The sequence below is a fragment of the Salvelinus namaycush genome, chromosome 40 (genome assembly GCF_016432855.1).
Source record: "Salvelinus namaycush isolate Seneca chromosome 40, SaNama_1.0, whole genome shotgun sequence".
In the NCBI taxonomy this organism is placed as follows: Eukaryota; Metazoa; Chordata; class Actinopteri; order Salmoniformes; family Salmonidae; genus Salvelinus; species Salvelinus namaycush.
Window position 1 is genome coordinate 8,104,826 of NC_052346.1, and position 14,690 is coordinate 8,119,515.

Sequence of the window (14,690 nt, forward strand, 5' to 3'; positions counted from 1 at the left end):
ATGACGTCCACGCTGCAAACGCTGGCGCTCAAGCTGGCCCCGCCCCCTCAGGACCTTAACCCTGAGCGGTTGGACGGCTGCGAGGAGACGGGCCGGCGGTACAAAGTGGTTCCCTCCATCGTGTGCTCCATGTGTTGCCTCTTCGGCATCATCTACTGCTTCTTCGGTGAGCAAAAAGGGATTCTTTGTAGCGGTTGTAAGGCCATAGCTCCTTCCTCCTTGGAAACACTGAGGGGTGATTCACTAGTCTCAATGGTAATGTGCATCTGTCACAGCAGTAGAACCTCTCTGACACTATGATTAACAGTTATTACAGGTGAAGCACAGTGATGAGATTATGTAAGCAACACTGAGCTGATATTCTGGAGAATTTAGCCGCTCCGGGGGTATGCATAGGATAATCATCTCAATTCTCTCTCTCTCTCTCTCTCTCTCTCTCTCTCTCTCTCTCTCTCTCTCTCTCTCTCTCTCTCTCTCTCTCTCTCTCTCTCTCTCTCTCTCTCTCTCTCTCTCTTCCTCTCTCTCTCTCTCTCTCTTCCTCTCTCTCTCTCTCTCTCTCTTCCTCTCTCTCTCTCTCTCTCTCTTCCTCTCTCTCTCTCTCTCTCTCTTCCTCTCTCTCTCTCTCTCTCTCTCTCTCTCTCTCTCTCTCTCTCTCTCTCTCTCTCTCTCTCTCTCTCTCTCTCTCTCTCTCTCTCTCTCTCTCTCTCTCTCTTTCTCTCTTTCTCTCTTTCTCTCTTTCTCTCTCTCTCTCTCTTTCTCTCTTTCTCTCTCTCTCTCTTTCTCTCTTTCTCTCTCTCTCTCTCTCTTTCTCTCTTTCTCTCTTTCTCTCTCTCTCTCTCTCTCTTTCTCTCTTTCTCTCTCTCTCTCTCTCTCTCTCTTTCAATTCAATTCAATTCAATTGACTTTATTGACATGGCAAGTTCGTTATTACTTACATTGTCAAAGTATACATATCGAAAATAAAAATCAAATATATATGTATATATATACAAAATATATATATATTTATATATAAATAAATGGTGGGACCAACAGCAATAATAACAGTAGTAGTGGACATGGGATTACCATTAACAACAACTACAACAACAATATTAATCAGAACAACAATAAATTAAAGCAACAGTAGTAGACCAGTGTTAATATGACTTGAGAAGACATATGACCTGGTATGAAAGACAAAACAAAACTAAGCTAAATGGGAAATATTATCAACATTACTTTGCATTTTTCACTGGCTGTCCCTCAGGTTGTGGCAGGAGGACACATATTTGGCTGCCAAAACTGCACATTTTGGCTTTTCACCCAATAAATATTTGATTTTTTCTTCATCTTTTATAGTTTCAAATTCTTTGTATTGAGTTATAATTTTGGGAAAGAAATATGCTCTTAGGTCTGAGTATTTGTCACAGTGTAGTAGGAAATGCACCTCTGTCTCTACCTCTCCTCTGGAGCAGAGTGAGCACAGCCTGTCCTCTCTGGGCAGCCAGGTTTGTCTGTGACGACCGGTCTCTATAGCCAGACGGTGCTCACTGAGTCTGTACCTAGTCAATGTTTTCCTCAGTTTTCTATCAGTCACAGTGGTCAGATAGTCTGCCACCATGTACTGTCTGTTTAGAGCCAAATAGCATTGAAGTTTACTTTGATTTTTTGTGGTGTCTTTCCAATAGGTTATATATTTTTCTTTTTGTTTTGTGATGATTTGGTTGGGCCAGATTTTCTGAGGGCTGTCCCGAGGCTCTATGGGGTTGGTTTGGGTTGGTGAACTGAGCCTCAGAACCAGCTGGCTGAGGGGACTCTTCTCTGGTTTCATCTCTTGACATTGTAGAGCTGTGTGATGGAATGTTTTAGGGTCACTTGTTTTTAGATGGTTGTAAAATTTGATGGCTCTTTTTTCTATTCGAATGAGGAGGGGGTATTGGCCCAATTCTGCCCTACATGCGTTATTTGGAGTTTTTCTTTGTACTTGCAATACAGTCTTGCAAAACTCTGCATGCAATATTTCAGTTGGATGTTTGTCCCATTTAGTAAATTCATTATTAGAGAGTGGACCCCATACTTCACTGCCATATAGAGCAATTGGTTCTATAACTGATTGAAAAATTTTGAGCCAGATTCTAATTGGAATTTCAATTTTGATGTTCCTTTTAATGGCATAAAATGCTCTTCTTGCTTTGTCTCTCAGCTCATTCACAGCCATGTGAAAGCTACCTGTGTTGCTCATATTTAGTCCTAGATATGTGTAGTTTTTGGTGTGTTCTAATAGAACTGTGTCCAAATAGAATTTATATTTGTCATCCTTATTTCCCGACCTTTTTTGGAATATCATTATATTTGTTTTTTTTAGGTTAACGGTCAGAGCCCAGGTCTGACAGAACCTGTGAAGACGATCTAGGTGCTGCTGTAACCCCTCTTTAGTGGGAGACAGCAGCACCAGGTCATCTGCGTACAGCAGACACTTGATTTCAGTGTTGTGTAGGGTGATACCAGGTGCTGCCGATTCTTCTAATGTTTTTGCCAATTCATTAATGTAGATGTTAAATAATGTTGGACTTATTGGGCAGCCCTGTTTCACTCCCCGCCCCTGAGAGAAGAAGTCTGTTTGCTTGTTGCCAATTTTAACCGCACATTTGTTTTTAGTGTACATTGATTTAATAAAATCATATGTTTTCCCTCCAATACCACTTTCTATTAGTTTATAAAAAAGACCTTCGTGCCAAATTGAATCAAATGCTTTCTTGAAATCTACAAAACACGAGTAGATTTTGCCTTTGTTTTGGTTAACTTGTTTATCAATTAGAGTGTGGAGGGTGTAAATGTGGTCTGTTGTACGATAATTTTTTAGAAATCCAATCTGGCTTCTGCTCAGGACGTTGTGTTCGTCAAGGAAATGATGTAGTCTGCTATTTATAATACTGCAGAGAATTTTCCCCAAGTTGCTGTTAACGCAAATTCCTCTGTAATTATTTGGGTCAAATTTGTCTCCATTTTTATAGATTGGTGTGATCAATCCCTGGTTCCAAATATCGGGGAAAATACCTGCAGTGAGGATAATGTTGAAGAGTTTGAGTATTGCCAATTTGAATTTGTGGTCTGTATATTTGATCATTTCATTTAAAATACCATCAGCACCACAGGCCTTTTTGGGTTGGAGATTGCATAGTTTTTCCAATAATTCTTCTTCTGTAATTGGGGTATCTACAGGATTCTGATAGTCTTTATCTCTCTGTCTCTCTCTCTCTCTCTCTCTTCCTCTCTGCCTCTCTGCCTCTCCTTCTCTCTCTTTCTGTTTCTCTCTCTCTCTTCCCCATCTCTCAGATAAAAATGTGTCTCTCGCGTTCTAAATCCAATTTAATTGAATAAACTATTGACTTGGTACATTTATGTACATTGCCATGGTAAACATATAACAGAGATGGTCAAACAAGACAATCTCAAGACCGCAGAATTAAATAGAACACCACTATAGTGGATCTCTATGCTCAAGACAAACTCCCTGTCTCTCTCTCTCCTCAGGGTACCGTTGTTTCAAAGCGGTGATGTTCCTGACGGGCCTGATGTTCGGCTCCATCGTCATCTTCATGTTGTGTTATAAGGAGCACGTCCTGGACACCCAGCTCAGTGTTGAGGCCTCTGTGGGCATCGGCCTGGGCATCGGCACCCTCTGCGGCCTGGTCACCATGCTGGTTCGCTCCGTGGGTCTCTTCATGGTGGGTCTCCTCCTGGGCCTCTTGGTGGCTGTGGCTACCCTGGTGGGCATGGAGGAGCTGTCGAACAGCCCCCCGCGGTCGGTCTGGGTCCCCCTGGGGGTGCTGCTCGGCCTGGGCATGCTGTTCGCCGTACTCACCCTCCAATGGCAGCGTTTCTTCACCACCGTGTCCACGGCCGTGTTCGGGGCGGCGGTGATCACCGTGGCGCTGGACTACTTTGTGGAGCTGTTTGCCCTGGTGCTGTACCTGTATGAGAGGGTGAAAGCGGCGCCCAGAGGGAGGCCCGTCTGCTGGATCACCTGGGTGGTGCTGGGGGTGTGGCCTGCTCTGACGCTCCTGGGGGTGCTAATACAGTGGAAGGTGACAGCAGAGGGATACTCCCACACCAAGGGTGAGTCTGAGATCTGGGGCTGGAGGGGTTACAGTGACGTCAATGCTGAAGTTTGTGGACTTTTTATTTTGAGAGTGACAGAGCTATTTATATGCGAGAGAGAGAGGTGCTTGAAAGGAAAGGGGGATACCTAGTCAGTTATTCAACTGAAATATGTCTTCCGCATTTAACCCAACCCCTCTGAATCAGAGAGGTGCGGGGGGCTGCCTTAATCGACATCCATGTCTTCGGCGCCCGGGGAACAGTGGGTTAACTGCCTTGCTCAGGGACAGAATGATAGATTTTTACCTTGTCAGCTCGGGGATTCGATCCAGCAACCTTCCGGTTACTGGCCGAACGCTCTAACCACTAGGCTACCTGCCGCCCGAATGTAAACAAAGATGAGAATAAGAGTGAGAAACAAAGAGAAAAAGAGAGGGAGCGGGAGAGACAAAGAGCAGGTAGCTTTAGGGGAAGAGAGAGAGAGAGAGGGAGAGAAGCAGATTATTGCTGGGTGAACTCCCTGGCTGCCAGATGGTGCCTGGCTCTGCTTGTCTAGTCTAAATAAAAAGATGAACACAATCATGTGGAGCAGGGCAACTGTCAAAGGGCGTGTTGGGTCGTTTCTGTGCCTGTTTTAAAACATCTGTTGCTAGCTGCGCAATGTCGTTGCGTGTGTATGTGTGTTCTTTGAGTGTGTGTGTGTGTATGTGTGTGTATCTGAACCCCGTCTTCCATCTCCCTCTCTCAGTGATAATCAGTCGTCAGCAGCGGCGGGTCCAGCTGATGCGTATCCGTCAAAAGGAGGAGCGGAGGGACCGCAGCAAGAAGAGGAAGAATAAGCAACAGAGAGACTCCACCCACAGCTCTCACCCTCCCAAACCCCTGCACCCCGAGCCCGCCTATCGCAGGAAACCCAACCCTATACGACGATTTGACGGGGACGTCCTATCGCCTGTGAGTGTACAAGTGTACTCCCTGTCTCTTTCTCTCTCTCTCTCGTTGTCTTTCGCTTCCACTGTCCATTCTCCTCATCTCTTCTTACTCAGTGTCTTCATCGACATTCATCAAAAAATGTTGTCTCTCTTTCCTCTCTCTTGCGGTCTCTCTCACTTTATCTCTCATCACTGATCTAACATGCAATATTTCTCTCTCTCTCTTTCTCTTTCTCTTGCTCTCTCTCTCTCTCTCTCTCTCTCTACAGAGTTACATCCAGAGTTTCCGGGACAGGCAGGTGGAGGCCAGGCCGTATCCTGGAGGGGGCAGACTGATGGGGGGAGGAGGGGCTCACACCAATGTGGATGTGGACTATGACTGTGGCTCCACCACGCCCCTCACTGCAGCTGCAGGCCCGTTACTACGAGTCTGAACACTCCCCCAACCACTGGTCCAACCACACCCCCAATGATCTGGCAGCCACATCACACCCCCAAAAGGTGTGACCATACCCACAACCCACCTGTGCTGCAGTATGGATCTGACCACACCCCTAAATGGTGTGACCACACCCCCAAAGGCCTGTATTGCAGTATAGGTCTGACTGACCACTCCCCCACCACAATGCTGGAGCCAATCAGAGTATGTGAATAGTAAAGGCCTGAACTCCCTTTTCTGTTTCACACACACACCAGCCACATGCATGAAAATACTGTACACACATCCACACACACTGCAGTGGAACTGGATCTGGTGAAAAGAGAGAGAAATACAGGGCCTCTAACTGGATGGACAGATAACCGTTACCCGAGGCTTCTCTCTCCAGCCAGTCTCCATCAGGACACAGTTTAAAGAAGCATGGCTCAGGTTTCAAACGAGGCATCGTTTTACCACGGACACCGGAATACAATCCTCTCTCTTCAGGATTTTGAAAGATTCAACTTAAAGTCTGTCTACTACTCGGCAGTCTTCATTCCTCAAATCATTCTCTGTCGTCAACAGGCAGTTCCTTTTGTACTGCATTTCTACGGTTCCATCCTTCTATGGAGTTGGGACCTTCTGATGAGAACTGACTAGTAATAAACCCCCCTGCTCTGTGCCATGCCAGCCCAACAACAGATCACCTCCTGGGAAGAAGAATACGTGTCTTTTTAAGAGGAAGCATTATGCATTCTTGGTGCTGGACGATATCCTTCTTTGGAAAGCAGTTTGAACTCCCCCTTCTTTAAATGAAGTTGGGAGATCCGTTTGATTTATGGGTGCCTTGTGACTGCCCTTACTTGGACTGTACCACTCAGCAGTGGGATAGGGGTTATTGGCAGTGGTCACTGACTGAGAGATGTGAGAGACTATATGATAACATGCTATATTATTATAGTGACAGACAACAAAGTTGTTGCGATAGGAATGAGGGTAGGCCTATGTCTAGCAGAGGAGCAACAGTGACCCAATCAGGGAGCAAGCAAGGAAAAAGTGGATGGTGATTGGTCTAACCTCCTCTGGGCTCTATCAAAAGGAACCCTACAGGAAGTCAGCACAGGGTCAGCAAGAGGTCAATAAAGAGTTCAAAACAGAAAGGGGTCAGAATAAATGATCGACCAATACAACGAGAGTATTGACCACTCCCCATCCACTCTACAGAGAGGACCGTTCAGGTCACAGAGGATCGCCTACATATAGATAGACCCCTACATAATGTGCATTGGCTTTTCAATATGGTTCATAACATTCTGTCTATCGTGTATCAGTAAATGACATGACATCTATGGTTTATTATTGTCTTTGACTCAGACTGTGAAAGGGACTGTGAGTGTGAAACACAACATGTGATAATATAATACAGGCGTGATGTTATTATTTTTATTGCCCCATTGGGCTGTGGGTCGGGACAGGGTATGAGAATCAAAGTTATTTTCCCAGAATCTTCCAGGGGAAACCTCCCTGGCTGCATGACTCAGTGGTTCCTTCCTGTTCCTGTCCCCCTCTCTTATCTGTCTCCCGTGGCTTTGTCCTCCTCACCTCACCAGACAGTGGTTCCTATCCCCTCTAGTCTGGTCACCCCACATCTAACAACCACGTGCAGAGTTCGTTAAACACTTCTCATGAATAGCTTCTTAATAATGCATTATAAGCACATGTATAATGCCTTATGAGCTATGTATAATGCACTATAATGCATAGAGATTAAATTGATATTCATGAGCACTTATTATGCGCTTATTTTACATTATGAAGAGCATATTCATAGGAAGTGTTAGCAAATTAGCCTGAGTGCCAGTCTTGTTTAATCCATCGTTTCAACTCCTTGCCATGACAATGAGTTGGCATGGTAGCACAAACAGATCTGGGACCAGGCTATTACAGAGTTGTCCATACAGCACAAACAGATGTGAAACTCCCCACTAGTGTGTATTCTTCTGATCTTCTGTTTTGTACATAAACAACACTCTATTTTTACCATTTATCTGTATTTGATTGTTTATTTTTTCTTATAGATTTATTTTAGGATATTTTATTTTATTTATATGAAATTAACCTTTTATTTAACTAGGCAAGTCAGTTAAGAACAAATTCTTATTTACAATGACAGCTTACAGTGGGTTAAACGCCTTGTTCAGGGGCAGAACAACAGATTTTTACCTCGTCAGCTCGGGGATTCGATCCAGCAACCTTTCGGTTACTAGTCCAACGCTCCAACCACTAGGCTACCTGCCGCCCCAATAACGTGTCCTTTCTGAAGTACTGTATGTAGATTTATTTATCAGGTAATTTATTGACATTATATTATTGACATCTTTTGACTTCAAGAGTGCAGCCTCATAAATGTAGGCCGGTGATATTCCATGCTTCTTATTACAAATATAATTATTAATACTATTATTATTATTATTATTAAAGCATGTGTTTTTATGGGCCTGTATATGATAAACAAAGTGATTCTACAATGTCTTTGGCTGTTAATTCAACACGCACGCACACACACACACACACACACACACACACAGAGAACATGATAGACAGGTACAGAGACTGGCAGACTGGTGACCGTGTGTCGCTGTTTGTTGTATTTGTTAACCAACCTATAGGCCCACCATTCAGAACAGCATAAGCGATTGTCAGCCTCACTCTCATTCCATGTTCCCCCTTTCCATCTTTCATTTTGTCTCCCCTTCTCACCTGTTTCACCCCCCCGTCTCCTTTTCCCTAACACATCTCTCCCTTCTCACCCCTCTCCTCTGTCTCTCTGTCCATTGAGAACCCTCCTCATACTAACGTCAGCCTTGTGATAGAACGTACAGTATCATATATAGTAATAAATAAAGGCAAACGGTGCACATCGCTGTAGTAGGAAATGACAAACAGGTCGGCTCGTACTTGAAGTCACCCAGCCTTTTGACTATTTCACTTGAGGGAATGACCTTTGTGTCTTTAAAGACTTAACGTCTTTGAAATAAGAACAACTAAGAGTCACCAGGGTGAGTTGTTAAAGTCCTTTTTGTTTTTATTTAGTCTTTTTGTCTTCCCTCAGTCTTCATCTTCTCTGCTGCTGTCTGTTACATGATATCCTGCTGGTGCTGTGTTGACTCAGAGACCACCTATAGGGGGAGGAGACATTTACTGTAACATGAGGAGGAGAAAGCAGTGTTGGTGTGTATTAGAAGTGAGATAACAAGCCTATTATACTATTGGGAAGGATACAGGTGTGAAGTAAAGTTGCAATGTGTGTTGGTAGGTAAGTATGGCTTGTGAGAACTTGACTCAGGTGGAAGGAAAACCTTCGGTGGATTATATTGTTGTCAGCGAGGGGAGAGGAATTTGAGATATTATCTCAAATACAAGTCAGTGCAAAAACAAGTCTGTGGGTGTGTTTGTGAGCTATCTCTGGTTCACTCTACAAACAGAGGGGTATCTTTATGTCAGGGTGTGTGTGTGTGTGTGTGTGTTACCTCTCCGTCACGGGTCTCAATGGTCTTGATAAGGACACTTTTCTTTGAGTGTGACTCAGCAACGCGGTGATGATGCTCTGGACTCGTTTCTGTCCAGACAGACAACCGTGGAATTAATACTCTTCTTTTACATCTCATCTCTCACCTTTTTTGAACATCTCTGTTCACCTTCTTAATTTCGTGTCACCCCTTAAAATCTATCAATGAATGGTTCTGTTTATGCGTCAGCAGTGAGGGGTCAAGTGAGAATCATTTGAAGTTCAACCCTGTCATTTTTGATTTACGGCGAGGTAAACAGCACTGCAAAAGATGTAGCTACTTGTATCAACTGTGCCCTCTTATGGCGCGATGCTGTAACTCATCATATTTTGCAGCAGCGTTTGACAAAATAGAGCGTGTGTGTGCATGTGCGCGTGTGTGTTGTTCTTACCACGGAAAGTCATGGTGGAATAGTTCTGTATGGGCAGGGAAATCCTACAGACGGAGAGAAAAGGGGGATGTTAGTTTTTAGCAGTGATACCAAATACCATCGTCATACAAGATAATTCATCACCTCTCTGTCCTCAACCCTCTCCTCCTTTCTCCTCACTCTATTCTTTCAGCCCCCTGCTGTTGTCTTCTCTTTCTTCCCCCTCTCTCCTGTCCTCCTCTATCTCTCCATCTCTCCTGCCCTCCTCTATCTCTCATCTCTCCTGCCCTCCACTCTTTCCATCTCCCATGCCCTCCTGTATCCCTTCCTCTCTCCTTCCCCTGCTTCTCTCTCCTGCCTCCCTCCTCCTGCTTCTCTGTCACCTACCCACACTCCTCCTCCCCCATTTAACCTGCTCTCCTCCTCCTCCTTCCTCTCTCTCATCTCCTCTTCTCCCTCCTCATACCTGCTCTCCTCTCCCTCCAGCAGTTTCCTGTAGGTTGCTATCTCTACGTCCAGGGCCATCTTGACATTGAGCAGGTCCTGGTACTCTCTCAGGTGCCTGGCCATCTCATCCTTCATGTTGGCGATCTCAGCCTCCAGACGGGAGATGGTGTCCTGGAACCCGCCCGCCTCCCGCCCGTGGCGCTCCTCCATATCTCTCATCTGCCTCATCAGAGACTCGTTCTGCAGGGAGGGAGAGGGGGTTAGGGGGGAGGAGAGAGGGGTAGGAGGAGAGAGGGCGTGAGGGAGGGGGAGAGAAATTAGAGAAAGAGATTGACATGTTTCTTGGAAGTGAACTTGCAGACCAGGGAAGGGAAAAAATGAAGAAAATGAGAAGGAGAGGAATGAAAGCGTAGTGGTATGAATTATGAAAGTACAGAAGGATATGGGGAGGAATAAAGGGTGTCATTAGAAGAGGAGAATAGTATTCAGACAGATACTTACGGTGCCTTTAAGTGAGTCAATCTCACAGGTGTAGGACTGGAGCTGGTGTCTGAACTCCATGGTCTCCATCTTGGCCTCCTTCAGAGCCTCATTGTTCTTGTTCACCGCCTGGTTCAGGTCTGTCACCTATAGGTCAGCAGGGGTCAGAGGTCAACAGGAAGAACATCACTTTGTCTGACATCACAATAACTGCACCCCCCAGAGTGCCAGAGACATTTTCTAGTAAATTTAAGAATTTGACTGATCTGATCTCTCTCTCTTTCTCTCTCGTTCTATATCTCTCCCTCTCTCTCTCTCTTTCTCTCACTCTTGTTCTCTATCTCTGTCTTTCTCTCTCGTTCTATATCTCTCCCTCTCTCTCTCTCTTTCTCTCTCATGCTATATCTCTCCCTCTCTCTTTCTTTCTCGTTCTATATCTCTCCCTCTTTCTCTCTCGTTCTATATCTCTCCCTCTCTCTCTTTCTCTCTCATTCTATATCTCTCCCTCTCTCCCTCTCTCTTTCTCTCTCGTTCTATATCTTTCCCTCTTTCTCTCTCGTTCTATATCTCTCCCTCTCTCTCTCTCTTTCTCTCTCGTTCTATATCTCTCTCTCTCTTTCTCTCACTCTTGTTCTCTATCTCTCTCTCTCCCCGCTCTCTCTCCGTCTCTCTTGTTCTCTATCTATCTCCCCCCTCTCTCTCCCCCCCATCACCTTAGACTTGTACCACTCCTCTGCCTCCGAGATGTTCTTGGCGGCGATGCCCTCGTACTGAGCCCTGATGTCCCTGAGGGCAGCTGTCAGGTCCGGCTTGGACATGTCCATCTGGATCTGCACCTGGGTCTCCTGCATCTGGGACTGCATCTCACGGATCTCCTGCAAGTGAGGTGGGGAGGTGGGGAGAGGGAGGGAGGGGTAAGGTGAGGTGAGGTGGGGGGAGGGTCAATAGGTTTAAAGTGGAAGAAAGCAGAGGAGGAGAGATAGTTGGAGAAGGAGAGAGAGTAGGAGAGGTCAATAGGTTAAGGTTTCTACAGCTTTCTCTTCTCCATTGTCTGTTATGAAGCATACACACACACACACAAATAGTGTTTGTGTGTCTGTGTGTGTGTGTCTTTGTTCATTCCTACCACAGAGAGACAGACAGATGGAATGACCAATGACTAGATACATTGACAGATAGCCAGACAGACAGACCAACTGTAGTAACACATAGCACATTAAAATACATGAGTAACGTACCTCCTCGTGAATCTTCTTGAGGAAGGCGATCTCTTCCTGTAGTGTCTCGATGCGTCTCTCCAAGTCTAGACGGGCCAGAGTGGCAGCATCAACATCCTAAAACAGACAGACGTTAGATTAGATTCATTCAACAGACATCTGACTGGACAAAAACTGATTGAATCAACATTTTTTCCACGTCATTTCAACCCCCAAAATCAATGTGATGACGTTGAATCAACGTGGAAAACTAAGGGGCATTTCCTCTTTTTTTCACCCAACTTTTAACCTAAATCCAATGGTATGGTGATTTTGTTGTTGTTGTTGATTTAACGTTAAATTCACATCAGCTGACAACTCAAAAGAAAACTTGACGTTGAACTGACTGACGTCGGTGCCCAGCTGTGTGGCAATTCAAACGACTATCCAGCCTACATTCAGATTAAAAGCAGGGAAAATACTAGTAGTGAGACATGAAAATGTTATCATATTCATAATCTGTGTTGATTAATAGTGTTCAACTCACAGCTCTGAAAGCAGCCAGGTTGTTCTCTGCGTCCTCCCTCTGAAGGATCTCTTCCTGCAGTCTGGATACACAGTTGACCAAAGAGATGGAGTGAGACCCGATCACAATTGTGTCTTTTACGTGTCCGCACCTTTTATCAAATATTTTGATTGAACCTTTCTTTAACTAGGCAAGTCACCTGTCTAATAACAAGTGATTTGTCACCCAGGAATTGTTTGAAAGGGACTTTAAGACTGCTGTGTGGATCTAATGTGCAAATGTGGTCTTAATCCAATCCCAGGTCCTCATTTTGAATACCAGCTCTAGACGTCAGGAGGCCATACTGACAGATAGAGAGATCTGGATTATATCTGTCTGAATACAGATGTTTTCATTCCTGGCCTTTTATAGAGTCGGACCGTGGCGCCAGTAAGCGACGGTAAGGACCTGCCTCTGTAAGGGCTAGAGGCTTAGACCATACCCTAATGTGAGAAGGAGGCTGGGTTAGTCCTTCAGAAGGAGGCTGGGTCTTGTCTTTCAGGGGTGGAGGATGGATCTTGTTGACTTAATTAAGGTCCACTGGAGTTGGAACAAGACTATCCCACTCTGCACTTGTGTGCATCTTTCTTTCTTCGCCAGTCTTTATTAATCACTAGTGCTTCTCTCCTATTTCACGGGTTGAATGAGAATCATGGAAGATTCTGTGCTGTCACTCAAGCCACACGTACACTGCGTATTTAATATGTCATCTAGGCCGACACTTCAACGGCAGAGGAGGCATGCTGATCTCGCAGCTACGCAAACGGCAGTAAGACTATCACACGCTTGAAAAACCTGAAGCAGTAACACTTCCTATTTTACTTACAGTAAGAATCCAAATACACAACTTTTTCAACAGCACCTCACAATCAGTCCACTTGTAGTGAGTGATGTGACCAAGTTTAAAAATACTTGCTGTGACCACAACAAACAAACCAGCTAAACCACAACAGCTAATCCAGAGGCGCTGACTGAAATCCCAGGGGACTGTATGCCAGCCGTGATACCAGCGCTGCTTTTGGTGGCTGAAATGTCACACTTACATTATACTAGGATCTTCACTTCTAGAGTTCACCTCTCTCTAATCTTACCCATGATCCTCTCCTTCACCCACTTATCCACCAATCAGAAACTACACCCCTGCAGTCTTACTGAGCAATTAATCAATCAATCAAATGTATTTATAAAGTCCTATTTACATCAGCAGTTTTACAGTAACTTCTAGTTACCATATTTCTACCCTACTCTTCCTCCTTCTCCTCCTACCTCCTTCTCTTCCTCTCCCCCCTCACCCTGCTCCTCTCGCTTCTCTTTCTCCCTCCGCCCCCTCTTTCCTACCTGAGTTTGAGTTTGTCCAAGTCTTCGCCCAGGTTGTCCCTCTCCACCTCGACGCGGCTCCTCTGATTGGTCAAGGCCTCCACCTGGCGACGCAGGTCCCTCATCTCCTCTTCGTACAGGTCGGCGATGCGTGTGGGTTCACGCCCCCGCAGCCTCTCAATCTCCACCACCAATGTAGCGTTCTGCTGCTCCAGGAAGCGAACTTTCTCGATGTAGCTGGCGAAGCGGTCGTTCAGGTGCTGCAGCTCGACCTTCTCGTTGGTGCGCGTGTGGAGGAACTCCTGGTTCAGCGCGTCGGCCAGGCTGAAGTCCAGTGTCTCCCCCATCCCCGCATAGGACCGCGAACCGTGTGCGGTCGATGACATCACAGGTCCGCCGAAGTGAGACGAGGTGCGGTAGCCGGAGTAAGAGGGCGAGGCGGAAGTCTTGGTGACTTCGTAGACCCTGGAGGAGATGTGGCCGGAGCCGCCATGTCCGAGTCCGAGCCCCCCGCCCGAGCCCCGGCTGCTGTAGAGGGAATGGGACATGGCAGGGCTGTACCCTGTGCCAAAGGTGCGGCGGTAGGAGGAGGAGCCAGACTGGGCTGACTGAGCAGAAGAGCGGTAGGAGCTCATGGTGGAGTGCAGAAGGCTGAAGCAGGAGAATGTTCTGGGCTGGAGCAGGAGAATGTTCTGGGCTGGAGCAGGAGAAGGGTCTTGGCTGGAGCAGGATAATGTTCTGGGCTGGAGCAGGAGAAGGGTCTGGGCTGGAGCAGGAAAGGGGTCTGGGCTGGAACAGGAGAAGGGTCTGGGATGGCTGCTGGAGTGGACTGGAGCAGGTAGGCTGACTGAGGGACACACAGGACTCACTCTGGCTATTTGTAGTACCTACCCCCTCATATCCCCTCCCTCAAATCCTCTATATACCCTCCCCTCTTTCCGTCTCTACCCCTCTCTTCCCTTCTCTGTCTGTGTCTCTATCTCTCCGTCTCTCATCCCCCCCTTCCTCCCTCTCCAGAATGGGCTGTCACAGGTCCTGGTGTGGGGTCTGGTATTTGGTTCAGATTGTGTTCCAGAGTGAGAGGAGAGGGTTCTGGGAGGCTGTGTCCACCCTGACCGTCACAGCAGCATGACTGAGCTCACAATGGCCAGCTAGACCTCAGCTCAGCAATTGGACAGCTTCATGTCCACACCCCGGTTCAACCCTAACCTTAGCCTCAACTACAACCCTAACCCTAGCTTCATGTCCACACCCCGGTTCAACCCTAACCTTAGCCTCAACTACAACCCTAACCCTAGCTTCATGTCCACACC

General features: G+C 46.2%; 2 protein-coding genes across 2 annotated transcripts; one reads left to right on the forward strand and one right to left on the reverse strand.

Moving 5' to 3' along the window:
• LOC120033716 (transmembrane protein 198-B-like) lies at positions 1-5,449 on the forward strand. The gene is made up of 4 exons (XM_038980154.1): positions 1-166; positions 3,517-4,101; positions 4,832-5,037; positions 5,285-5,449. The coding sequence occupies exons 1-4, from the start codon at positions 1-3 to the stop codon at positions 5,447-5,449; spliced, it is 1,122 nt and encodes a 373-aa protein (XP_038836082.1).
• Positions 5,450-8,237: 2,788 nt separating this feature from the next.
• Positions 8,238-14,214, reverse strand: LOC120033715 (desmin-like). Its single transcript, XM_038980153.1, has 9 exons — positions 13,399-14,214; positions 12,043-12,103; positions 11,538-11,633; positions 11,013-11,174; positions 10,321-10,446; positions 9,839-10,059; positions 9,394-9,437; positions 8,964-9,052; positions 8,238-8,612 (listed from the first exon to the last, which is right to left on the reverse strand). The coding sequence occupies exons 1-9, from the start codon at positions 14,010-14,012 to the stop codon at positions 8,571-8,573; spliced, it is 1,455 nt and encodes a 484-aa protein (XP_038836081.1). The 5' UTR covers positions 14,013-14,214; the 3' UTR covers positions 8,238-8,570.
• Between the last annotated feature and the right edge of the window lie 476 nt (positions 14,215-14,690).

Bases quoted from the DNA above. Each gene is read 5' to 3' on its own strand.
- LOC120033715 (XM_038980153.1), bottom strand. From the start codon at position 14,012: ATGAGCTCCTACCGCTCTTCTGCTCAGTCAGCCCAGTCTGGCTCCTCC. The intron at 10,447-11,012 runs GTGATGGGGGGG...GCTGACCTATAG, and splicing joins AGGAGTGGTACAAGTCTAAG to GTGACAGACCTGAACCAGGC. The intron at 10,060-10,320 runs GTAAGTATCTGT...CCCTCCCTGCAG, and splicing joins TTGACTCACTTAAAGGCACC to AACGAGTCTCTGATGAGGCA.
- LOC120033716 (XM_038980154.1), top strand. From the start codon at position 1: ATGACGTCCACGCTGCAAACGCTGGCGCTCAAGCTGGCCCCGCCCCCT. The intron at 4,102-4,831 runs GTGAGTCTGAGA...TCCCTCTCTCAG, and splicing joins GGGATACTCCCACACCAAGG to TGATAATCAGTCGTCAGCAG. The intron at 5,038-5,284 runs GTGAGTGTACAA...CTCTCTCTACAG, and splicing joins ACGGGGACGTCCTATCGCCT to AGTTACATCCAGAGTTTCCG.